This window comes from Eurosta solidaginis, chromosome 5 (genome assembly GCF_040869045.1).
Source record: "Eurosta solidaginis isolate ZX-2024a chromosome 5, ASM4086904v1, whole genome shotgun sequence".
Classification (NCBI taxonomy): Eukaryota; Metazoa; Arthropoda; class Insecta; order Diptera; family Tephritidae; genus Eurosta; species Eurosta solidaginis.
In genome coordinates this window covers 58,333,362-58,360,935 of record NC_090323.1, presented here as the reverse complement: position 1 = coordinate 58,360,935, position 27,574 = coordinate 58,333,362, and the positions used below count along the sequence as shown (strand labels likewise).

The window sequence follows — 27,574 nt, the reverse complement described above, 5'->3', positions numbered from 1 at the left end:
TCTCAATTTTAAATATTTGTAATTTATTGGTGTTTAAATATTTAAAATAAATCGTACATAGAAGACAGGCTTAAATCGTCATTTTTCATTACAAAATCGTCCAAGCGTCATTCTAGTTGAAAATCGTCGAAATGACGACGACGTCGTCAATCTGTCACGCTGTCTACAAGTAGGATATGTAGCAGTACGTACATATGCAGCCACGCTCACCTGATAAAATGCTTGTCCTTGTTCGTTTTTCTTGTGGATGCTATTTGGCACTGTTGTACTTCTTAGGTCCAAAAATAAAGTGTAGTAGCTGCTAACAAAACTGCGTAGAAATTTAATTGTAAAATTACAAAGAAATACCCTTTACTTTCAAACGAGCACTTAATTACATCTCTCTTTAAAATCCATATATTTTGGACAATTTTAGTTATCAAATTGTGATACTTTATTAAAGGGGACGATTGCTAAAACACGACCAAAACCGTCAAGAGAGGGATTAATAGACGCGTTTTGGCCACGGTTTCCATAATCCCAACATGTTTTCGCCTTTGTATTTTTGATACCAGGACAAAACACGTCTTTTCATACCCATTTCCAAATTTTTGGTCGGGTTATTGGAGTCGCCCACGGTTTGAAAAGGTTTTTCGCGGATAACTTTTGAGCGGGTAGAAAAACTTAACACCCGTGTTTGTATTCTTAATGCTGGAATAACTATCAGATACCCCAATCGAAGATTTTGTATAATTTTCTGTAGGACACATGTAGGTGCACTTTACATTTTGATACTAAATTCGTTAAAAAAATTTACCATCACAGCAACCCATCTGATATTTCGGTCCTTTTTTGTTTCCCTGCGTCGCTTTCGACGAAGCAACCCCGATAATTTTGACACTTCGTTCAGTGTCCAGTTTGACACTGACCGAAGTGTCAAACTGCAGTGTGTTAGAAAGAGAAAAGAATTGTTTCCTTCTCATACATATCATACTTGTAAACCTGTACTACGGTAGATACTAGAGACAATAACAGAGTACGTTGTGTGTCGCACCACGTGTTAAATAATATAATATCGAGCTACGAAAATTCATATATATGTATTAATTTTCCAATAAATCAGATACAGAGTATGACGTGTGATTTTGGGTATATCGAAACACTTAAATAAATAAATTAAAGTAGATACTAGCGACAATAACAGTATTTTGTGTGTCGCACCACTTGTTAAATAAAATAATATCGAGCTACATAAATGAATATATATTGTAACAAGTTAACTTGCAAATCCTCTTATTTGCTATGTTTGATAAATTCGAATCACTAAACTGTTGAATAGATAACTCCAATATTTAATAATGCAAAATGGCCTTTATTAAAGTAATTCACAATAAATAACTCTACTATTTTCAAATAATACTGCTATTGCTCGCTAGATAGCGTCTTAATCGAAACTGATTCCAGCGCCTCTACATTTGCTGCCTTTTATACTCTCTGATTTCCTCGTTCGCATCTTCTAGGCGCTTCCATTTCCAGAATCTACTAGTTGGCCATCAGCTATCAAATTTCTCAGCTGTAACTACAGTTGCACGATTTTATAGCTTCTCTCATTGCATACTTTCGGGAGTATCTCAGATATATGCATGTGGTTGTGCGTTGCTTCTCAGCTGATTCGTTTATGTAGATACATAATGATTGATTTATGGATGTGCATACAAGGCGCTGCTTAGCATCGGCTTAGAGATGGCAGTACCCCTTAGTGTTGCTAATATTTGTAACGATATTGTAACGAATTTCGGGAAACTCCGCTTAATTTACACCTTCTACTAACGTTTGTATCGCTAAATTGTTGAATAAATAAATCTAATATTCAATAATGCAAAATTGTCTTTATTAGACGACTTTGATTATACTTCACAATAACACTTATACTTCGCAACCATTAGCGTGCTTAAATCAAACTGAATACTGATTACTCAGCTTTCGCTGCTTTTATACTTTCTGTTGTCTCGTCCACCCATTTCTCCTAAGGTCTAGTAACTTCTCGAAATTCATGCTTGGTTACCATCCATATATGAACATGTATTTGTAGTTTATAGCCTCTCGCATAGGCATATGTGTGTGTGTTTGTAGCTTATAGTCTCTCGCATAGGCATATGCGTGTGTGTATGTGAGTACTACTTCGGGTGATGATTACATTTGTTTTTGAGTATCTCTCCGTTGCCTTGTATGTATGTGTGTAGATGATGATTGATTTGTTTACGTACATAATGTTTAGTATCGGCTTAGTGATGGTAGTATCCCTTAGTGTTGCTAATATTCGTCACACTGTCCTCCTCTTAAGTCGCGTCGTCCCGATCAGACAAATTTCCTGATCTATATGCTGCCAGCCTTTCCAAATGAACCACTTTCATTTTGGTTCGTGGTTTGCCAATGTGTTTGTATGCGGTAAACTACATCATTGATCCGTTTTACAACTTTGTATGGGCCTTCCCAATTACAGTGAAATTTCGGGGACAACCCTTTTTTCCATTTTGGTTTGTATAACAGCACCAAATCTGCTTCCCGAAAACCTTCCGAATTAATTGCCTTATCGTATCTGGCTTTCATCTTGTCACTCATAATCTTCGTTCGTTACCTTACAAGATCGTGTGTTTCGCTCATCCCTTCTTCCAAGACACCAGTGGATTTCTTAGCATTTCTCCCCGCATCGGCATCTATGCCATACTTCAAATCAGCTAGCAGTCGAAGGTCATTGCCAAAAATTACCTTTGCGGGCGTTTGGCCACTTGTCTCATTCACTGCCGATCGGTAAGCCATCAATAATAATGGTATGCGTGTATCCCACTCCTGTGATAGATTTGGAGATTTGCTCATCTACTTCAGCTCTGCGTTTACGACCACCAAAATTTAAAACATTTGACTGCATCATTATTCTTCTGCTGCGTTCCCTTCAATTCTTCCAAAATTGCGTCTACCCACTCGGGTCTCTCCACTTCCACACGATGTGCTTTGTAAGCTGGTTTACTCAATAGTGAGGCAATTTCCTAAGTCAATGCATGTGATACCGTTTCTGCGAATGTTGGATTTGGGTTTGCGTATGTGGCGCGCTTTGTTTCGACGTCCCGTATGCCATTTATAAAGCTATGAATCTTTACCCTTTCGGTGTATTCCATGGATGCGTCCACATTTGCGAGATTAGCCAATCTTTCAACATCCGAGGCAAACTCCTGCAAAGTCTCTTTGGCTTTTTGGTAGCGGTTTTGCAACTCTATTTGGTATATCTGCTTTCTGTGTTTGCTTCCGTATCGCCTCTCTAGAGCGCTCATCAATGTTTTGTAGTTGTTCCGCTCTCCCTCGGGAATAGTCTGTAGGATTTCAGCAGCAGATCTTTTGCGTATCCGTTGATACCCCTTTCGACCATATCGGACCAATTATCGACATGAAAAATAAATGGCCTGGACAGTCTTAAATGAGTAGAAAACATAATAACGCGCCGAACGCCGCCGCGCCGATATTTTCGACAATCGGCGGCGGCGTTAGAAAAACGAGGAAAATCGGCGGCGGCGGAGGCGATTATCGACGGCGTATATCTCTAGTATCCATAACCTCTAAACTTTGGATTTTTGAGTTAGCTCCCTATTGATCTAGGTGTGCGGTATGATATATCGTATACTAACTAAAACCCGACTATGGTTGCACAGTGCACTATATTTTGAGTAACAATGCTAAACAGGGTTGGTCCACATACAAAGAAAAATTATGAAAGTCCGCCCCTAAATTTATGTTGAGCGGGTCTCGAAAAAATTTTAAAAATTTGTTTCGAAAAATATCCCTAAACCAATAAACAAAGGTGTTATAGCACTTTTAATGTTATTTATATCTACTAAGTAATTAGCCTGACTCTTATTGCATGCTATTTAGTATATGCGTATAAAAAACAATTAACATATTATGCATTGACACATGATTCAATTATTAGAGGTTTGTTCTCCAATGGTGACAAGAGCTTTGACACTACATTATTGGAAAATCCGGACGGGTTGCTTTTACGAAGTAAGGAAAACGGGGAATAATTCAATCACCTTCAGCGAAAATTGTAGTAGAAAAGTACCTTTATAAGCATATTAATAGTTATAGTAAATTTGTAAACGCTACCAGGTTTTGGCGGAAATAATTAATTTTCTACTAAATATTTCGTGAATTGATAAAGAGTTATATTGGTTTGGTCATTCAGAATTTGTTTGAAGAATGTCTTACGTAATAATTTTATTCAATAATACACTATCTCAACATGTGTTACAAAAACTCCCTATCTGAGCATAAGTTTAATGCATTTTGACATAAGAGGAGTTAATGAAAGGCATTCTGAGATACGGCGTTCTTCAACCTAATTCTGAAATAGGACGTTTTTGTACTAATCCTGCAATTGGAAATTTTTGAAAGATATTTTGAGATAGGGCGATTTCGAACTGGCAGCGGCCGCAATGAACTGACAAAAAAAATAAAATAAAAGTGGCTTATGGTCATAGAACTTTATATTCCAGCCTTAGCTTTGACAGAAGAGCTAACTTTTGTGCGGTCCTGCTTACCTTTTTATTTATTGCGGAAAGCTCTTTTCCATTTAAGTGTTCGTGGAAGTGAACGATGCATTTTAAATTGGTTTAGTTATCGCAAAATTACTTATGTTCAGCTTTAAATTGGCCGGTGATAGCAGATATAGGAAGTGCGGGATGGAGGAGAAAACCAAGGAACACGTTTTGTGCTAATGTCCTGCGCTTGTCAGGCTAGGACTACAGCTATTAGGAGTGATACAGCTGTCAGATCTAGAAGCAGCAATTGGCGTAGGTCCTAGAAAGCTTCTAGTATTTGCCAAGAGGACGGAGTTATTTTATAACATGGGTCCTGGTTTTTGATAGTGATTTTCAGTTTGGTTATGTGAGATCCTCATAGACTGCTCAGTTCTTAATAACCTTACCTATGTTCAGCCACACTAATAGATCATGGAATAGTTACCAAAGTCATAATAAAATTTAAAAAAATGTTCTAAGAAATTGTGCAGTTCAGTACTTATCGGGTATTTGTAAACTGATTGCCTCCTATTTCTACTACTTCTATTTTTCGAAAAATCGCAAAGAAACAAGACAGTTAACGGATGTCAGTTCGATTTGGGAGCAAAATGGCTGCAATTGTCAAAAAATTTGTCAGCCGAGCAAACCTCTTGTGATTGAATCATGGCATTGGCGTATCTTTCATATGTATAGACTCTCATGTATAAAACCTATTTTCCGCCTTAAGAAGTTCAAAAGTTTACTTAGTAAGCGATCTTCGTGTTGCGAGTGAGTCTGCAAATGCTGTCAGTGACGAGAAATGCATATCTCATTTTGTGGCAAACCTAGAAAGCGGCGAACAATAAAAAAAGACTTGATTCGCTTAAAAGTAAAAAAATACAAAACGCGTTTTAACTCCGAATAGATCTGGGCCAAGCTTTTCGTCCAATTTGCCTCGCGCTCCTTTTTAATTTTTTCAATTTGACGGGATGAGACTTTTCTCCATGAATCTTTGCATGGCAGAAATACATTCGCCAAACCACTGCCCATGGACGACCCTGCTTAAACAAACTTTCCCTTAACTGATAAAACTTTTTCAAAATTTTGCATCTTGTTTTACCTGGGACTTGAACACCGGACCCCCAGTGTGGTAGGCGAAGCACGCTACCACCACACCACGTCATCAAGACTTATCCCAACAGTTTTATGTTGAAGATCCCCTGCTTGTTGCATTCAGTAATTTTTAATTTATCTCGAACACACGAAAAAATTCCGTTAATTCATGGTGATATTTTTTCCTCTTTTTTCCTATTTATTGAATATCTCCAAAAACCTTGGGGTGTACAAAGTAAATATATCCCATTTACGGATACTGCAAGTCAAAAAATATTTCTCTAGGTGAATCTAGCGTGATATACAAACACCTTTTTATATGTATCTGCATATATTTTCCCAGAAGGGTGGAGCTGTGTGTGGAAGTCAACGAAAGTGGGGAAGGCTTCTGATTTCATGCGATTCAATCAGCTCTCTACTTACATAATATCGCTTGCTGCCGAGTATCCTCTGGGTAGCCACTGAACATCCGTTTGTTGGTAAGCTTATGCGAGAAGGCTAAAACCCAGCTAGGCCACTCTTTCATAATCGGTTTAAGGGCTAGCTGGGATACTTCATAAGCAGGGTCTGATAACTATAAGTTCTGGCTGCAAGCTGGTGTCTGTCTTGGATCAAGTGGATCGCTATATAAATGTGTATCATAAATACCTCATCCCGCTGAGCAGGTTATGCGCTGGACTTGGGACGCCCACGTAAACTCAGACCAAAAATAAAAAGTCCAAGTAAGCGTCAGATAAATAAAAAACCCTGTTTTAAAAACGGCCTCGGAAAACGTTTCAAGGTTTACAATTTAAGGGCATGCGCCTGATATGTCCGTTCCCTTAATGGGACTGGGGCCGATACCCGCCTGGGTGATGTCCTCGTGAAAGTAAAAGCCGACATTACCACAATCCGAGAATGAAGGATCATAGCCAGCACCAAGTTTAAGAATAAAGATATACATCAAGTTACATGGCAGTCTCCTGATCGAAATACATGTAACCAGATCTACCAGGTGGTGATAAACGGCTGGCATGCCTCCAGTTTTTTAGAAGTATATAGGAGGACCTAACCTCGACTCATATCACTATATTTTTGCACCCGCCTCTGTGTAGCTAAAAACAAGGAACAAAAACACAAGGTCAGGGGAAGCTCGCTCGACTCTCTCCAAAATCTCCGACACTGCGCTCATGCAGCAGATTTTTGCCGCTGATTTCAAGCTCTGGGGGTCCATTTCCTCGTCCCCTGCTCGTAGCATGGCTATTTTTAATGGCGTTTTCTTTTCTGAAAAAATTTTACCCGCGTGTTGCACTCAAGAATTCTATCTTCTGAACTATGTCAGCTTGCGCGCTGCAAAATGTGTGAATTTGTAGGTAATTGTGGCCATTTTCTCATTTAAAGGAAAATATTTTATGAAAGGAATACACAAACTTACTAGACAGCAGAGAATAACCAATGAGGTTGCAATCATTTCAGAAAATAAAACGCCATAAAGCTCACAGCATTGTTGAACTATTTTTCGACTAGCAGGATCCTTAAGTAATTTTTTCGCAATTTGCTGTTTATCTTATGTTCTATTCGTGCAGGTGAACCTTTAAAGCTACGATTGTAGTTTGTCCTCCCAACCTAAGGCATTTGCATGCGTCACACTTTAATTGCATTAAATCAAAAATGAAATTGTAATCATAAATATTTATTTAAAGATAATCCAAAAACAAATTTCGACTGCTGAGTAAAATATCACTCTATCTCAGCTGTAAATCCGAAGACGTCCTCTCTCGGAATTTGTTTCATAAACACCATATTTCAAAATTTGTTTAAAGAAAAAATTGTTGAAATGACATCAAAACACTCAGCAGTCGACAGTTACAATCACACCATCTAATTAAAGGCGCTTCCAATCTTGTATTATGCCTTGAATAAATCCACAATTTACATTTGTATATAAAGTGGGATATATGAGTTCCCCGCCGCTAGGTACCACCGCACAAAGTTGTTCATTCACAACGGCCGGTGATCCTGAATATCCCTTACCATGCGGGTTTCCATTAAGTCCAACACAAATTGCTGATGCTACGGAAGTTTGATTTAGTCGGTTTGAAGTATCCCCACAAACACCGAATGATACTACAGACACGTCAGTTGTTCGGAGAGTGTTATCCCTTTTTACATCCCATCCACTAATTCGCATTTTTGTGCCATGTTTTAAGTTAGAATTGCAAAGTTGTATTGTTTTAACTGTAGGCCCTTCTTTAAAGGCTTCAATCACTTTCACAGCACCTATATTCGCATTTCTGACTAAGCGATGTGTACTAATTTGAAAGAATTTATCTACTACCGGAAGACGTTGTCCAGCTTCGCATAGATCGGTTGCACCAGCCAAAACGGTTATTAAACTGTTGATTTCCATATCTCTCAGGCACTGTCCAACTGTAATCACTAGTTGAAAAGTGACTAATGAACCTACGCACATATATTCGTTATTATAATGTAGTGATACTATGTATGGGCTCGGATTCCCAACGGTTAAAAGACCGGTCAGCACAATAAGCAGGAACCCGAAATAATTTCCGAAATTCATTTTTGTTGAAGACTTTTTACACCGCTGGTTAAATATGATGAACTAAAAGCAAGACTACTCTTGTGGGCGATATTTATAAACGAAATAAATTCATATAAAGTTCATTTAAAAAAGAGCGTGATGAAATTTTTTTACTGAAAGTACATTATAAAATTTCAAAATCAAGTAAACAAACAGCTTTTGTTCTACCAAATTGACAAATCCAATATAAATATGTATATTCCAGAGAAATTAAATCATTAATAATTGTTTGAACTATTTAAACGGTAATGCGCCAATTAAGTAAGTAAATTTTAACAGCTGAAGTATGGTATAAATGCCGTTATCGTATTTTTAATGATTAGATACAGAAAGGTACAAAGACTCCACATTTTAACTTCTATTTGTTTCCAAACTGTTAATATCGCACGCCCAGATCAAAACAGCGAGCAACTCAAAAAATCGCGATCGTTTTAAATATTAAATAATTGTGTTTTCTTGTTTGAAATAAAGATAATTACTCCCTGAAGAGGGCACAATATCGTGTCGAAACGCGTCGGATTTAGAAAAGAAAAATTGAGTTTTTTGCTTTAAACTCAACGGCCAATACAGCTCTAAATTTTTATACTCAGTTGAGCAGAGCTCACAGAGTATATTAACTGTGATTGGATAACGGTTGGTTGTACAGGTATAAAGGAATCGAGATAGATATAGACTTCCATATATCAAAATCATCAGTATCAAAAAAAAATTCGATTGAGCCATGTCCGTCCGTCCGTCCGTCTGTCTGTTACCACGATAACTTGAGTAAATTTTGAGGTATCTTGATGAAATTTGGTATGTAGGTTCCTGGGCACTCATCTCAGATCGCTATTTAAAATGAACGATATCGGACAATAACCACGCCCCCTTTTTCGATATCGAAAATTTCGAAAAATCGAAAAAGTGCGATAATTCATTACCAAATACGGATGAAGCGATGAAACTTGGTAGGTGAGTTGAACTTATGACGCAGAATAGAAAACTAGTAAAATTTTGGACAATGGTCGGGGCACCGCCCACTTTTAAAAGAAGGTAATTTAGAAGTTTTGCATGCTGTAATTTGGCAGTCGTTGAAGATATCATGATGAAATTTTACAGGAACGTTACTCTTATACTATATATCTGCTTAATAAAAATTAGCAAAATCGAAGAACGACCACGCCCACTTTTTAAAAAAAAAATTTTTTTTTATTCAAATTTTAAAAGAAAAGTTAATATCTTTACAGTATATAAGTAAAGTATGTCAACATTCAACTCCAGTAATGATATGGTGCAACAAAATACAAAAATAAAAGAAAATTTCAAAATGGGCGTGGCTCCGCCCTTTTTCATTTAATTTGTCTAGGATACTTTTAATGCCATAAGTCGAACCAAAATTTACCAATCCTTGTGAAATTTGGTAGAGGCTTAGATTCTAGGACGATAACTGTTTCCTGTGAAAAAGGGCGAAATCGGTTGAAGCCACGCCCATCTTTTATACACACTCGACCGTCTGTCCTTCTGCTCGGCCGTTAACACGATAACTTGAGCAAAAATCGATATATCTTTACTAAACTCAGTTCACGTACTTATCTGAGCTCACTTTGTATTGGTGTAAAAAATGGCCGAAATCCGACTATGACCACGCCCACTTTTTCGATATCCAAAATTACGAAAAATGAAAAAATGCCATAATTATATACCAACTACGAAAAAAGGGATGAAACATGGTAATTGTATTGGTCTATTGACGCAAAATATAACTTTAGAAAAAAACTTGGAAAAATGGGTGTGACACCTACCATATTAAGTAGAAGAAAATGAAAAAGTTTTGCAGGGCGAAATCAAAAGCCCTTGGAATCTTGGAAGGAATACTCTTCGTGATATTACATATATAAATAAATTAGCGGTACCCGACCGATGACGGTCTGGATCACCCTGATCCACATTTTGGTCGATATCTCGAAAACGCCTTCACATATACAACTAAGGGCCATTCCCTTTTAAAACCCTCATTAATACCTTTAATTTGATACCCATATCGTACAAACAAATTCTAGGGTCACCCCTGGTCCACCTTATGGCGATATCTCGAAAAGGCGTCCACCTATAGAACTAAGGTTCATTCCCTTTTAAAATACTCATTAACACCTTTCATTTGATACCCATATCGTACAAACAAATTCTAGAGTCACCCCTGGTCCACCTTTATGGCGATATCTCGGAAAGGCGTCCACCTATAGAACTAAGGCCCACGCCCTTTTAAAATACTCATTAGCGCCTTTCATTTGATACCCATATCGTACAAACAAATTCTAGAGTCGCCGCTGGTCCACCTTTATGGCGATATCTCGAAAAGGCGTCCACCTATAGAACTAAGGCCCACGCCCTTTTAAAATACTCATTAACACCTTTCATTTGATACCCATATTGTACAAACGCATTCTAGAGTCACCCCTGGTCCATGTTTATGGCGATATCCCGAAAAGGCGTCCACCCATAGAACTAAGGCCCACTCCCTTTTAAAACACTTATTAGCACCTTTCGTTTGATACCCATATTGTACAAGCGCATTCTAGAGTCAACCCTGGTCCACTTTTATAACGATATTCCGAAAAGGCGTGCACCTACACGGAAAAAATAGAAAAAAAAATTTCTTATTCTCAAATTAGTAAATTATTGGAGAAATAGTCGAAATTGACTTGATTTTCACTGAAATTAATAAAACACGTTTACTTTAAATAAGAAAATGTTTTTCCTAATAAAAAACAGAAACAAAAACCACAAAGAAAAAATGCTAAAAAAAAGTGTTAAATAAACAGGAAAATATTTTCTTCAATTTACTTAAACTGAGAAAAGATCTTTGCTTATGCTGAGAAAAAAATAAGAAAATAATTGTCTGATTGGCAAAAAACAATAAAATCTATGGAGGAGGAACCGTTGGAAAATTTGAGAATTGTCAAAAAAATATTTTCTTCAAATTTTTTAGTTTATATTCGGGAATAATCGCCAGGAACAATAACAAATTGCAACAGAAGCTTGAAAATAATTAAGAAAATATTTTCTTTAATTAAGTCAAATATTTCTTGCTGTATTCGCAGCGCCTATTATGTTTCCTCGTCTCTCATTGGATATTCAAGCCGATGGAACTAGTCATAGTAACGGGATTTTTCAAGAACTAAATAATATTTCCACCAAATATTAATACAATTATCTTAATTTTTTTGGAATTCCCAATTAAGATTGATGCCGTGCGTGCGATGAGCGAGGATTTGTATTTGTACATATGGGCACTTCCATCGTAACTCCTATCATAAATTTTAACAGCCTGTGCTGATTGAATTTTTAGCATTAAGTTTTATTTTTATTTATTTATTTATTCAAAAGCTAAAATTATAATATGAAATTATAATATAGTTATAAAGCCATAGCAGCAAGGGCCTTAGGCTAACCATTAAGTTTTAGTTGCCCGTATGAAGCATTAGGGTCAACTACAATTTCCCGCTTATATGCACCCCGCTTTTAAGAATTATGAAACAAAAATTTAAATTTCCCCCATACAAATGTACACAACAAAGTTTATATTAAAAATTTAAGTTTTTCGCTACTTAATTGGAAATTAAAATTGTAGAAAAATCTCTACAATTCACCACATGGGTTTGGGTCTAGAAAATGTAGAAAGCGTAAAAAATGTTTTTTATGTGTATTTTGTTGTAGCAAGTAGAAAACTTTTGACAGTAATGTGGAAACTACGCTTTCTACCAAAAATTAAATTCAGAGAATTACCTAATTGCATACACAACTTTCTTCTAGGCTGTAATTTCTGAGCAATCGTTTAACCATTACAGTTTTTTTTTACGAAAAAATAAAAAAATAAATATAACTTATATACATAAATATACATATTTTGCATTTTGTAAGGCAGAATTTAAAAGCCGTACGTTTTTTTTTCAATTATTTTTAATTGACGTAATTCTCTGTTTTATTAGAAAAAATAAGCTTTCACCGAAGAAAATCGTAAGATAAATACGAAAGTTATAAACGATGAAATAAATATATCCACATTTCGTTATGTATGAACAGGGCATCATTCTGTATTGCAAACCAAAAACCAGACGCTTTCATTTCCACTCCGCAGCCTGGATACCAAAATTACAAGCAATGATAGATTTTTCTCCCTACGTTCTTTAATTATTGGCAACTCTATCAAACGATAAACTTCAGTTACTGTTTGATTTTTAGTTTGTGAAGACGTTTTTCAGACCAACAAGTGCATAATTAATAGAAATAAAAGTAATGTCTGATGTTTTGCTTAAAACGCTTAGTGAGTGGAAATTGGAAAATGTTTATGAACATTTAAATTGTAAGTTATTTAACTAAAATTACGGCCTTCCCCAAAATTGCATTAATATTAAGACAACAATTTATTGCAGAAACAAATATGTACTCCTCGCAATGCTAAAGGAACTTGCTGTTTGTGTATGTTTGAAAATTTCAGAAATGCAAAAAATTGGTGAATGCATACTGAGCTCCACAGAATAATATTAATGCATTTTTGGAAAGAGCCGGTGCTTTGCATATTCTCTTGATCACTATTTCAATAACTTATTGTTTTTTTACAAAGCTTTTGGAATTGCAGACTATGAAACGTTTTTGTATTTGACTGAAAGCAACGTAGAAAAAATCTTCAAGGACGACTTTGCTACAAAATTAAAATTTCAGTCGAAGCTTAAGCCATTACAGAGACAAAATGTAAAATCTTGAAACCTTAGTATTTCCGAAGATTACATAATTAAATATTTTAAGAAACTTGTGAGATAAAAAATATCCTGCACGCATAGAAAGCCAGCTTCAAAAGTTTTTGCATTCTACCACAACACCGGTTTCTAAGGAATTCCCTTTAGGGGCGGCTGCGGACTTTGTAAGTATAGAATTTAAAAAAATATATCTGCTTATGAATTATATTGTTACGAATATTAGCAAAACTGAGGAGCTGCCATCTCCAGGCCGATGCTAAGCAGTGACGTGAATTCACATCAATAATTCAATCATTATGTATCTACATAATCGAATCAATAATTGCGTCTACACATATGTACACATTCCGACGAGCAACATTTACATACAAGGCAGCGAGAGATGAGATGTCACACACAGATGAATTTACTTATACGCTTATGTGTGTGCGGGAGACTGTAAACTACAACCTCACATATGTACATCTGAGAAGCGCTAAAAAGTAGACAATTGTAAACAAGTAGAAACTATATCAGAACTATACACACACGAATATAGTTGGTTAGTTCTGGAAATGGAAGAGCCTAGAAGTATGCAGCGTAAACTATAAAAGCGGGGCAGGCGAGTAAGAAGGAATTCAGTTTGAGTTGAGCAATCAATCAGTTATTGATTAAGCACGCGATCTGGCGGCCAATAGTAGAGTTCAATTTGAGTTATCAATCAGTTTGGTTATTAAGCCAGCGAGTAGCAAAGTATAAGTGTCATTGTGAAGTACTTTAATAAAGGCCATTTTTCCATTATTCAATATTGGAGTTATTTATTCAACAGTTTAGTGATTCGAACTTAGAAGAGGATTGCAAATGAGAGGATTTGCGGCAGATTCGTTACAATTGGTGTCAGAAGAGGAATTGTTGAATAAATTCCAGAGGACAGACAACAAGGACATGGCAAAGTTCAGTGAATTGAAGATCCAGCAACTAAAGAAGGAGTTGGAGAGCCGTGGATTGAATACAAGCGGCGTTAAACTTGAACTTCAGGCACGGCTACGAGAGGCAATGGAAGCAGAAGGAATCGATGTGGAAGAGTATGACTTTCATCTTGATGGCGAGGAAATAACAAAAATGGAAGAAACACCGCAGACAATGGCGAACACAGACCTGAACATGATATTGGCTGCAATATCTGCTCAAACATCGACAATGACATCAAAGATGGAAGCACAAGAAACGCGTATAACATCAAAGATTGAAGCACAAGAAACGCGTATGTCAGAAATGTCGACACAGATTACATCGAAGATGGAAGAACAAGAAACGCGTATATCCGAAATGTCGTCGCAAATGTCATCTCAGCTGGAATCGCAGGAGAACCGTATAACAGCGAAGATTGAAGCACAAGAGGCACGGATATCCGAAATGTCGGCTCAAATTTCAGCACAGATATCATCGCAGATCTCTGCTCAACTGGAAGAGCAAGAAGGACGTATTTCCTCGAAGTTGGAGGCGCAAGATACAAAAATTCTACAGTTTGAAGAAAAAATCGAGGCCGAGGTGGATGCTTTGAGAGGACGTATCGAGCAGTTGCAACTGAATCGCCCAGCAGTTTCAACTAGTAATTCAAAGGTAAAAACACCATCCTTTGACGGTTCTGTTCCTTTCCAGTCTTTAAGCTACAGTTTGAGAAGACCGCAGCAGTGAACAACTGGAATGTGGAAGATAAAGTTGCCGCACTCTTCGTAGCATTGAAAGGACCAGCTGCCGAAATCTTACAGAGTATTCCAGAGTACGAACGGAACAGTTATGACGCATTGATGGCTGCTGTAGAACGGCGATACGGAAGCGAACACAGGAAACAGATATTTCAAATAGAATTGCAAAACCGCTACCAAAAAGCTAACGAGACTTTGCAGGAGTTTGCTTCGGACATTGAAAGATTGGCTCATCGTGCAAATGTGGATGCACCTGTGGAATACACGGAAAGAGTGAAGATTCAGAGCTTTATAAATGGCATAAGGGACGTCGAAACGAAGCGAGCCACATACGCGAACCCAAAGCAAACATTTTCTGAAACGGTATCCCATGCATTGACTCAGGAAACGGCGTCATTATTGAGTAAACTAGCATACAAAGCTCATCGTGTGGAAGTAGAAAGGCCAGAGTGGGTAGATACAATTTTGGAAGCTCTGCAGAGATCACAACAGAAAAATGCCGAAGTTATGAAATGTTTCAAGTGCGGTAACCCAGGTCACATTGCACGTCATTGCAGTAGCAATTCCAATAGTTCCAACAATGTGGGTGGCCGTAAACGCAAAGCTGAAGGAGATGAGCAAGAGCGAGTAAGAGATAAAGAACGAAAACTTGCCCCGGCTATTGAATGTCCTGTGATATCTGTGTCGCAAATTGGAAGGAAATCAAGCAGTCTTACCGTCAGAGGGAATGTGGATGGCAAGGAGCGTGTACTGACTGTAGATACGGGCGCATCTCATTCCTTGATTCGATCTGATTTGGTCTACAAGAGAGTAAAGTCATTACCTGGAGCGAGGTTGCGTACGGTCACAGGCGAATATAACCAAGTCCAGGGAGAAGTAATATGTGAAGTCCTAATTGGGAAGGTCATGGTTCTACACAAATTCGTTGTGGCGGAGATCGTTGATGAAGTTATATTGGGAGTGGATTTCTTGGTTGACCATGACATCAAGATCGATATGCAGAGAAGGGTGATGCATTATGAGAACCAAGATGTGCCACTTAACTTCAGTTTGGAAAAAGGGTTCAGCAGTAAGCGAGTGCTGGTGGAGGAGATTCGACAGAGACCACGAAAGTCAAGTAGATAGAGCAAAGGTTGATGGATCGAATGTGCCAAATAAAGCGAAATTAAAAGTACCTCCGAGGAGAAGACCGGCATCAACAAACCCTAATAAACGCACTAAAATGACTGAAAGAATTTTTCAGAAAGAATGCAAGGATGGTTTCAAGTCAGCGCGCACTTTTGTTGGGAAACGTCGGAACGATACTGAGTATGTGAAGCCAATCCGTCAAGAACAAGCTCTACAAAGTAGTTCTTCATTGGCCAAGCAACAGAGTGAGAGAGAACGATTCAGAATAATGAGTAGTAAGATGGAACACAGGTACGACAGGGAAAATAATTCGGAAGGTTTCCGGAATGGAGATTTGGTACTGTTAAACAACCCTCACCGGCGGAAAGGTGTTCCAGCCCAATTTCGGTGCAGTTGGGAAGGCCTGTACAAAGTTGTGAAGAAGATCAGTGATACCATCTACCGCATACAAACCACTGGGAAACCACGGATTAGAAGGGTGGTACATTTGGAGATGCTAGCGGCGTTTAGATTGAGAGATTTGTCTGATCGGGACGATCAGACTTAGGTGGAGGGCAGTGTTACGAATATTAGCAAAACTGAGGAGTGCTGCCATCTCCAGGCCGATGCTAAGCAGTGACGTGAATTCACATCAATAATTCAATCATTATGTATCTACATAATCGAATCAATAATTGCGTCTACACATATGTACACATTCCGACGAGCACCATTTACATACAAGGCAGCGAGAGATGAGATGTCACACACAGATGAATTTACTTATACGCTTAAGTGTGTGCGGGAGACTGTAAACTACAAACTCACATATGTACATCTGAGAAACGCTAAAAAGTAGACAATTGTAAGCAAGTAGAAACTATATGAGAACTATACACACACGAATATAGTTGGTAAGTTCTGGAAATGGAAGAGCCTAGAAGTATGCAGCGTAAACTATAAAAGCGGGGCAGGCGAGTAAGAAGGAATTCAGTTTGAGTTGAGCAATCAATCAGTTATTGATTAAGCACGCGATCTGGCGGCCAATAGTAGAGTTCAATTTGAATTATCAATCAGTTTGGTTATTAAGCCAGCGAGTAGCAAAGTATAAGTGTCATTGTGAAGTACTTTAATAAAGGCCATTTTTCCATTATTCAATATTGGAGTTATTTATTCAACAGTTTAGTGATTCGAACTTATCAGAGGATTGCAAATAAGAGGATTTGCGGCAGATTCGTTACAATATTTTCACCTTTAATTTCTCAGGATTTAGAAAAATATTTATCAACGAAGACTGAAAGTTTGTTAAAACACTTCATTGTGGAAACGAATCCATCGATTTTAACACAAAAGGGGCCGATCAAATATTATTCAAAATGCAGTAGAATTTTATACATCACGATCTAAATTAATGCGAGAAAAAGATTTTTTGTGCGTTGCAAATCAGATTTGTGCCAAATTTCCTGGAGAAAAAGTGGTAAGCTGACTAGTAAATTTATAAAGATTATGAAGATATTGTGAATATTGCTAAAGCCGATATGACACTATGTTTTTTTCATGTATTTTTGGGGTATTTTTCCGTTTTTTGTACGAAGGGTATGGTCTTATACAATACCCGAAAAATACATGAAGAAACGTAGTGTCATACCGGCATAATATATTAGTTCCTTGTTATCCTTTTGAAACCAATTTGAAGTTAAATTTTAAAACAATTGCAGGAGGTTTATTACAACAAGAGCAGCAAATATCCAAGTGGAAAATTGTACCATTTCTATAAAAATTCAGTTGCACGCTTGCGCAAGGAAAGTTTGTTACCTGCAAAAAGGACTGCATTTCAATCGCAATTCGATTATTTGCCCGAAGATATCGAAGAGATTCCAAGTTCTTCAGCGACTGTCTTCGAAGATCACAAAGAGTGGCTCCGACATTTTTGTGAACCTTGGAAGGAGGTACAAAGACGTTGGGTGGAAACCATTGATTATCGCAGAATTAGCATATCAAACAGTAAAGACAAAACAATAAACGAAATACTTCTTGAGTGGCCTTCCTACAAGAAAAGCTTTGGAAAAACTTTGGTGAGTGCAAAGCTCAGCTTTCAGATGCATACGTACATATTTGTTTAATGCAGTAATATTCGACTATAAAAGTAAAATATTTTATACTGAGTTTGCTAGGAGCAAAGTTAATTTATAAGTATTTTCCATTTGCATTAGCTTTGAATAATGAATGCATTAAACATCATTTCGAATTTGTATTAACCAACCAATTCTAAATAACAACTGACAACTAAATTTTTATTTTAACTCACTTATGAAATTGCAGATAGACATAGACTTCGACAAAATAAGCTACGGTAATTGCTATGGGCTCCATGTTAAATGGGAATCATTTATTGAAGTGTTTATGTGCAAAGCTCAGAGTTTTATCAAGGACAAGCACAACTTTGTGATATAACTAACAAAGGTGGTTCCATAATAGTATATTTTAGTTAATTTTAATAATTTTTTTCTTTACTAAGATTTACGTGATGTTGCAATATTTGATCTTATGTCAGCTGTATTGCCTCCGACAGGGCTTATTAAATCGAAAAATAAACAATTTTGGAAGCCGTCAATCAGTGACTCTCAGCAACAATTTTTGCTAAGGGGGAACAGTCCCAACGATCTACAAACATCTTTAGAAAGAAAGTCTTTCTTTTGCATTTAAAGGAATATGGACTACAATTACAGCCGCTAGTAGTATTAATTTGTAATGAAGATACGGCTAATTTGCAGATAGTTGGAGTATTTGACGATATAAAATACTCATAGGCATCTGTTATTGAGGCAGTGTCCAATATTTTCAAACTGCATTATATTTTTAATCTTCAATATCAAAAGCAACGTGTTCACGTTTGGCAATTTATACAAAAATGTTTTTTTGAGATAGATTCAAACAGTATTTAGGCTTGCGTAAATTTAACAATTCCAGCGTTTTCATAATGTTTATTTGCTTTGTATGTAAAGACTGCCTAAAAACTGTAAATGATTTAATCATACATTTAAAATATGTTCACCGCAAAAAACCATATGGACTATTTAAGTGTCAACAAGATAAATGTATACAATCGTTCTCAAGTATAAAAACCCTGAAAAGGCATTTAAATCATATTCACAGAAGCTCTGAAAATACCAACATATCCGAAACTAAACTTGTAAATATAAAACTTCCCGAAATTTTAACAGCTCAAACGGAATTCTAAATATAAACATTTTTTTTAATGAACCTCAATCTTTAGATATTCAAAATACAAACGCAGCAAAAAACTATGTCATAGATAGTATTTTTTAGTTGATTCGTTGAAGCAAAAACTTTTACAATTCATTTCCTATATGTATGCTCAAAGCGACTTGACTGCAAAACATGTACAAGAAATTATCTGTAAAGTGACCAATCTTTTGGAGATTGAACTTAATCCTCTACTAAATATTTCCAAAACTATTTCTGACCAGGAGGTTAGGGAAAGCGTGGAAAGTTTTATACATAATTTTTTGAATATGATTACCTTGTTTAAAAGTGAATACCAATTAACGAATTATTTACTACAAAATGAGTTCTTACAAAATCCAACACAATTCAATTTTGACTCCGTAGTAACAGAAATAGTTTCAAAGGGGGTTGCATCAGTTGGTAGTAAAACGTTTGGGGGAACAATTCTTCCTCTACGTTTTCAGCTAAAAAAGTTTTTTGAGCTACCTAATATGTTGACTAAGACTTTAGAGAGAATTGAAGTGCTTAGTCAGGATAATCTCTGCCATATCAATAGCTACTTTCAAGGCGAGTTATGGAAGGAAAAAGTATTGAAGTTTCCGAACAAGAAAGTGATTCCTTTTTTCTTGTACTATGATGACTTCGAAACGAATGACCCAATAGGAAGTCACACCGGAACTCAAAGTATATCGGCATTTTCGGCCTCAAAACTGTCAGCAATATTTCCAGCTATGTTTGTTAAAGCGAAATATTTAAAAGAATTTGACATTACTGTATTAAGTCCGCTAGTTGAAGAACTAAAATTTCTGGAAGAACACGAACTACCAATTAAAGTTAACTCAACATATGAAACTATTCATTATACTCAGTTGAGCAGAGCTCACAGAGTATATTAAGTTTGATTGGATAACGGTTGGTTGTACATATATAAAGGAATCGAGATAGATATAGACTTCCATATATCAAAATAATCAGGATCGAAAAAAAATTCGATTGAGCCATGTCCGTCCGTCCGTCCGTTAACACATTAACTTGAGTAAATTTTGAGGTATCTTGATGAAATTTGGTATGTAGGTTCCTGAGAACTCATCTCAGATCGCTATTTAAAATGAACGATATCGGACTATAACCACGCCCACTTTTTCGATATCGAAAATTTCGAAAAACCGAGAAAGTGCAATAATTCATTACAAAAGACAGATAAAGCGACGAAACTTGGTAGATGAGTTGAACTTATGATGCAGAATAGAAAATTAGTAAACTTTTGGACAATAGGCGTGGCACCGCCCACTTTAAAAGAAGGTAATTTAAAAGTTTTGCAAGCTGTAATTTGGCAGTCGTTGAAGATATCATGATGAAATTTGGCACGAACGTTACTCCTATTACTATATGTACGCTTAATAAAAATTAGCAAAATCGCAGACGGACCACGCCCACTTTTAAAAAAAAATTTTTTTAAAGTAAAATTTTAACAAAAAATTTAATATCTTTACAGTATATAAGTAAATTATGTCAACATTCAACTCCAGTAATGATATGGTGCAACAAAATACAAAAATAAAAGAAAATTTCAAAACGGGCGTGGCTCCGCCCTTTTTTTTTTAATTTGTCTAGGATACTTTTAACGCCATAAGTCGAACAAAAATTAACCAATCCTTTTGAAATTTGGTAGGGGCATAGATTTTGTGACGTTAGCTGTTTTCTGTGAAAATGGGCGAAATCGGTTGATGCCACGCCCAGTTTTTATACACAGTCGTCCGTCTGTCCTTCCGCATGGCCGTTAACACGATAACTTGAGCAAAAATCGACATATCTTTAATGAACTTAGTTCACGTGCTTACTTGAACTCACTTTATCTTGGTATGAAAAATGAACGAAATCCGACTATGACCACGCCCCCTTTTTCGATATCGAAAATTATGAAAAATGAAAAAAATGCCATAATTCTATACCAAATACGAAAAAAGGGATGAAACATGATGGTAAGGTAATTGGATTGTTTTATTGACGCGAAATATAACTTTAGAAAAAACTTTATAAAATGGTTGTGACACCTACCATATTAAGTAGAAGAAAATGAAAAAGTTCTGCAGGGCGATATAAAAAACCCTTAAAATCTTGGCAGGTATTACATATATAAATAAATTAGCGGTATCCAACAGATGATGTTCTGGGTCACCCTGGTCCACATTTTGGTCGATATCTGGAAAACGCCTTCACATATACAACTACCACCACCCCCTTTTAAAACACTCATTAATACCTTTAATTTGATACCCATATCGTATAAACTCATTCTAGAGTCACCCCTGGTCCACCTTTATGGCGATATGTCGAAAAGGCGTCCACCTATAGAACTAAGCCCCACGCCCTTTTAAAATACTCATTAACACCTTTCATTTGATACCCATATCGTACAAACATATTCTAAAGTCACCCCTGGCCCACCTTTATGGCGATATCTCGAAACGGCGTCATCTATGGAACTAAGGATTACTCCCTTTTAAAATACTCATTAACACCTTTCTTTTGATACCCATATTTTACAAACAAATTCTAGGGTCACCCCTGCTCCACCTTTATGGCGATATCTCGAAACGGCTTCCACCTATGGAACTAAGGATTACTCCCTTTTAAAATACTTATTAACACCTTTCTTTTGATACCCATATTGTACAAACAAATTCTAGGGTCACCCCTGGTCCACCTTTATGGCGATATCTCGAAAATGCGACCACCTATATAACAACCACCAGTCCCTTTTAAACCCCTCATTAATACCTTTAATTTGATACCCATATCGTACAAACACATTCTAGAGTCACCCCTGGTCCACCTTTATGACGATATTTCGAAACGGCGTCCACCTATAGAACTAAGGCCCACTCCTTTTTAAAATACTCATTAGCACCTTTCGTTTGATGCCCATATTGTACAATCAAATTCTAGGGTCACCCCTGGTCCACCTTTATGGCGATATCTCGAAACGGCGTCCACCTATGGAACTAAGGATTACTCCCTTTTAAAATACTCATTAACACCTTTCTTTTGATACCCATATTGTACAAACAAATTCTAGGGTCCCCCCTGGTCCACCTTTATGGCGATATCTCGAAACGGCGTCCACGTATGGAACTAAGGTATACTCCCTTTTAAAATACTCATTAACACCTTTCATTTGATACCCATATCGTACAAACGCATTCTAGAGTCACCCCTGGTCCACTTTTATGGCGATATCTCGAAAAGGCGACCACCTATACAACAACCACCACTCCCTTTTAAAGCCCTCATTAATGCCTTTAATTTGATACCCATATCGTACATACACATTCTAGAGTCACAACTGGTCCACATTTATGGCGATATTTCGAAACGGCAGCCACCTATAGAACTAAGGCCCACTCCCTCTTAAAATACTCATTAACACCATTCGTTTGATGCCCATATTGTACAAACAAATTCTAGGGTCACCCCTGGTCCACCTTTGTGGCGATATCTCGAAACGGCGTCCACCTATGGAACTAAGGATTACTCCCTTTTAAAATACTCATTAACACCATTCATTTGATACCCATATCGTACAAACGCATTCTAGAGTCAACCCTGATCCACCTTTATGGATATATCCCTAAATGGCGTCCACCTATAGAACTATTGCCCACTCCCTCATAAAATACTCTTTAATGCCTTTCATTTGATACACATGTCATACAAACACATTCCAGGGTTTCCCTCGGTTCATTTTCCTACATGGTTATTTTTCCTTATGTTGTCACCATAGCTCTAAACTGAGTATGTAATGTTCGGTTACACCCGAACTTAACCTTCCTTACTTGTTTTGTACTAGGTTTAATTATTGGGGACAACTTAGCTTTGAATACGCTACTTGGATTTTCTCCGTCTTTTTCACATACCTTTTTCTGTCGGTTTGTACAATGCCAAAGGCTGATACAAAAATTTCAATTATTGAAAACTTTTTATTATTGCCTTTAGGAACTGACTTTGATCGAGATTTGACTGGCGACTCGTACAGCGAAACAGGAATAAAATTTGATTCGGTTTTTAACAAATTACTTTCATTTCACGCAGTCGATAACTTTTCTGTTGATATAATGCACGATGTTTTTGAAGGTGTAATCAAATATGGATTAATTAATGCTATTAAGTATTTTGTGTTTAATGATTTTTTTTCTTTACAAGATCTTAATAACCGCTCCATTTTTTTTATTATGGAAATATGGCTGGAAAAAATAAGGCAAAGGAAATTTCTCCACAAAACTTCAAAAATGGAAAATTAAACATGACTGCCCGTGAATCACTATTGTATTTAACATATTTTACTTGATTCATAGGTGACTTAGTTCCAGTAGGGAATAATGTATGGAAATATGTTTGTACACTTGAAGAAATGGTTCGTTTAATTTTATCCAATAAATTCACTGTTCAATATATAAGAACACTTAAGACATAATAAAGCTGCACCACAGTCAATATACTAATGTGTTCAATGGTTCTTTAAAATCCAAACACCATATATTGATTCACTATCCGTCTATTGTAAGAAAATGTGGTCCCTTGAAAAATCTGTGGTGTATGCGGTTTGAGTCTAAAAACAAAGAAGTTGTTAACTATGCACATACTATTAGTTCTAGAAAAAATTTGTCATTTTCTTTAGTAAAAAAATGTTGCTTTAAGTTACAAATGTTATTTTAAACTATACAACTGAACCTACATTTACATTTACTTTGTCTAAAAACTCAAGTAAACCCTTGTATAAATTCGAGGAAATGTTTCAGGAAATTGTAGGATTTCCAGAATATGGTGAAAGTATTGTATTTAAAAATACCTTGTATAGGCTGAATGATCATTTATACTACGACGACGATCTCTACAATATAGCCGATATTGTTAAAATAAGTGAATGTGTATACTTTATATTACAAAAAATAGAAATATCTGCAAGGGATCACCATTACATGCCTTATTATATAAATAAATATACCACTTTTTATGAAAAAATAAACATTGCAAACCTAGAATGTAAGCCGCTACAAAAATTTCGTTTGCCAAGTGGTAAAACGGCATTCAAGCCTAATATGTTGTAATATCATTGATATTTCCACAGAAATAATATTCACATAAGTGAGCATACTTTTACTATAACATTTTTTTTTATTTAGTTGTTAATATTAATAAAAAAAAATGAATTTGCAACTAAATTAAAAAAAAAAAGTGTGCTAGAACTGCTGAGTATAAAATATTTCGGTGTTTTATTAAGAAAAGGTTCACTAAGTTTAGGAAAATAATTGCTAGAGTATTCTAGTCCATATTAAGCAAATATTTACTTATTTAAAGAAGTAAAATTTTTACTTACTACAAGAAAATTATTTCTTAATTATTCTGCGTCTGCCAAGAAAAAAAAGCTTAATAAAAGAAAAACATTTCTTAAATTTTGCGGCTAACGCAAGAAAAAACTGGAGTAATTTTAGTAAAAAAAAGTCTTGATTATTTTAGTACAAATCAAGACGGAAATAAGAAAATCTTTGCTTATTTATTTAAAAGTAAGAGGTACAGTTATTTTCTAAGATTTTCTTAATAATAAGAAAATATTTTCCAAGTTCAAATACAAACCTCGATTTTCTTGTTTGTGCTTTGATTTTAGTAAAAAATTCTTTCCGTGTATAGAACTAAGGCCCACTCCCTTTTAAAATACTCATTAACACCTTTCATTTGATGCCCATATCGTACAAACAAATTCTAGAGTCACCCCTGGTCCATCTTTATGGCGATATCTCGAAAAGGCGTCCATCTATAGAACTTAGGTCCACGCCCTTTTAAAATACTCATTAATACCTTTCATTTGATACCCATATCGTACAAAATAAATTCTAGAGTCAGGCCTGGTCCACCCTTATTGCGATATCTCGAAAAGGCGTCCACCTATAGAACTGAGGCCCGCTCCCTTTTAAAATTATCGTTAACACATTTCATTTGATACCCATATCGTACAAACAAATTCTAGATTCAGGCCTGGTCCACCTTTATGGCGATATCCCTAAATGGCGTCCACCTATAGAACTATGACCCACTCCCTCATAAAATACTCTTTAAATTCATTTGATACACATGTCATACAAACACATTCCAGGGTTACCCTAGGTTCTTTTTACAACATGGTGATTTTCCCTTACTTTGTCTCCACAGCTCTCAACTGAGTATGTAATGTTCGGTTACGCCCGAACTTAGCCTTCTTTACTTGTTATACCTTTCATGAAAATGAAATGGTATATTAATTTCGTCACGAAACCGAAAATTGTAAGTCCTTAAAGGAAAATAGATAGACCCACCATTAAGTATACCGAAATAATCAGGTTGAAGAGCTGAGTTGATTTAGCCATGTCCGTCTGTCCGTCTGTCTGTTTGTATGCAAACTAGTCCCTCAATTTTTGAGATATCTTGATAAAATTTGGTGAGCGGGTGTATTTGGGTGTCCGATTAGACATTTGTCGGAACCGACCGGATCGGACCACTATAGCATATATCCTCCATACAACCGATTTTTCATAAAAAGAGGATTTTTGTAATATCTTACCCAATTTAACAGATTGAAGCTTCAAACTTCACCATATACTTTCGTATATTGCACATATTGTTGCCTGAAAAAATTTATGAGATCGGTCGTATATATAGTATATATCCCCCACAACCGATTGTTCAGATAAGGAACTTTTCGTAATTACTGCCCTATTTTAAGAGCTAGAGGCTTCAAATTTCAACGAATGCTTACGTATATAGCATATATTGTTGTCTGAAAAAATCATAAAGATCGGTGGTATATATAGTATATATATGGTGGTATATATAGTATATATATATAGTATATATATATATATTTTCGCAAATTTTAGCCCCATTTTAACAGCCAGAAGCTTCAAATTTCACCGAATATTTACGTATATAGCATATATTGTTGTCTGAAAAAATCATAGAGATCGGTTGTATATATAGTATATATCTCATACAACCGATTGTTCAGATAAGAAACTTTTCGCAATTTCTACCCCATTTTAACAGCTATAAGCTTCAAATTTCACTGATTGCTTACGTATATAGCATATATTGTTGTCTGAAAAAATCATAGAGATCGGTTGTATATATAGTATATATCTCATACAACCGATTGTTCAGATAAGAAACTTTTCGCAATTTCTACCCCATTTTAACAGTTATAAGCTTCAAATTTCACCGATTGCTTACGTATACAGTATGTATTGTTGTGTCAAAAAATCATAGAGATCGGTGATATATATAATATATATATGATGGTATATATAGTATATATATATAGTATATATATATTTTTTTTCGATTTCGGCCCCATTTTAACTGCTAGAAGCTTCAAATTTCACCAAATGCTTACGTGTATAGCATATATTGTTGTCTGAGAAAATCATAGATACCGGTGGTATATATAGTATATATCTCATACAACCGATTGTTCAGTTAAGAAACTTTGCGCAATTTCTGCCCCTAGACGCTTCAAATTTCACTATATGCTTACGTATACAGCATATTTTGTTGTCTAAAAAAATCAAAGAGATCGGTGGTATATATATTATATACCCCATATAAACTCTAATTTTTGCCCCCTTTTTACGGCTAGAAGCTTCAAAATTCATCAAATTTCATCAAATAGTTACGTTTACGTCATATATTGTTGAAATACGTGATTCGTAGTCATAGTTTTTACACGCAGACCACAAAAAACCTGAAACTTTGCATCCTCACACAAAGTACCTACCTGCTTTTTATTTTATATTTATCGTAAAAATCGTTAAGGTATTTATGTAGATCTGTTCACTATATATTTCTTATCTTATACATCCGATTATTCGGAGATTACGAACGGGATAAGATTATTGTTCAGCCCCATTCATGAAAGGTATGAAGTCTTCGGCACAGCCGAAGACAGTCCCGTTCTTACTTGTTTTTATTTGTTATTACGATTCTAAGAGCATAGCTTTTACAATTGAAGAATATTATTGCATTAACAATAAGAACAATCATTTAAGTATATTATATAGTAAACGAAGAAATATGTATCACAAACCAGCTTGTGTATCACAATACCGGGCCGCCTCGCTATATAATGATGACCTTAAGGCAGCAAGGGGCGCTTTTTTACATTTTTACACTATACCGCGGACTTGGCCTTTTCGGGCATGTGGTCGTATGACCAAAATGAACTCAAAAACTACTAAAAAGAGTAACGATGACAAAGAAAAGCAGGCATGCTTAACGAACGAAACGATATCATTTCGTTACGATAATCAACGTTAATAAACGAAACGAAGTCACTTCGTTTCGTTTATTAACGTTAAGATCGTCAAATTAACGTTAATTTGGCGTTCTTAACGTTAATAAACGAAACGAAATGACTTCGTTTCGTTTATTAACGTGGATTATCGTAACGAAATGATATCGTTTCGTTCGTTAAGCATGCCTGAAGAAAAGGCAATCCGGGGGAGGAAGAAATCGCTATCAGTGATGATGCGGAGGAGGATAATA

At 36.0% G+C, this 27,574-nt stretch overlaps 2 protein-coding genes across 7 annotated transcripts in view; both read left to right on the top strand.

Moving 5' to 3' along the window:
- The window catches only part of LOC137252177 (F-box/LRR-repeat protein 16), a 701,255-nt gene that overhangs the window by 572,046 nt on the left and 101,635 nt on the right, over nucleotides 1-27,574 (top strand). The gene's annotated exons all lie outside the window — the stretch shown is intronic.
- Nucleotides 16,852-18,208, top strand: LOC137252729 (uncharacterized). Its single transcript, XM_067788797.1, has 3 exons — nucleotides 16,852-17,231; nucleotides 17,473-17,829; nucleotides 18,077-18,208. The coding sequence occupies exons 1-3, from the start codon at nucleotides 17,166-17,168 to the stop codon at nucleotides 18,206-18,208; spliced, it is 555 nt and encodes a 184-aa protein (XP_067644898.1). The 5' UTR covers nucleotides 16,852-17,165.

What these genes read in the sequence shown, in the direction of transcription:
- LOC137252729 (XM_067788797.1), top strand. Translation starts at nt 17,166, where the DNA reads ATGCGAGAAAAAGATTTTTTGTGCGTTGCAAATCAGATTTGTGCCAAA. An exon ending in AATTTCCTGGAGAAAAAGTG is followed by an intron (nt 17,232 to 17,472) that starts GTAAGCTGACTA and finishes AAACAATTGCAG; the next exon opens with GAGGTTTATTACAACAAGAG. An exon ending in AAAGCTTTGGAAAAACTTTG is followed by an intron (nt 17,830 to 18,076) that starts GTGAGTGCAAAG and finishes ATGAAATTGCAG; the next exon opens with ATAGACATAGACTTCGACAA.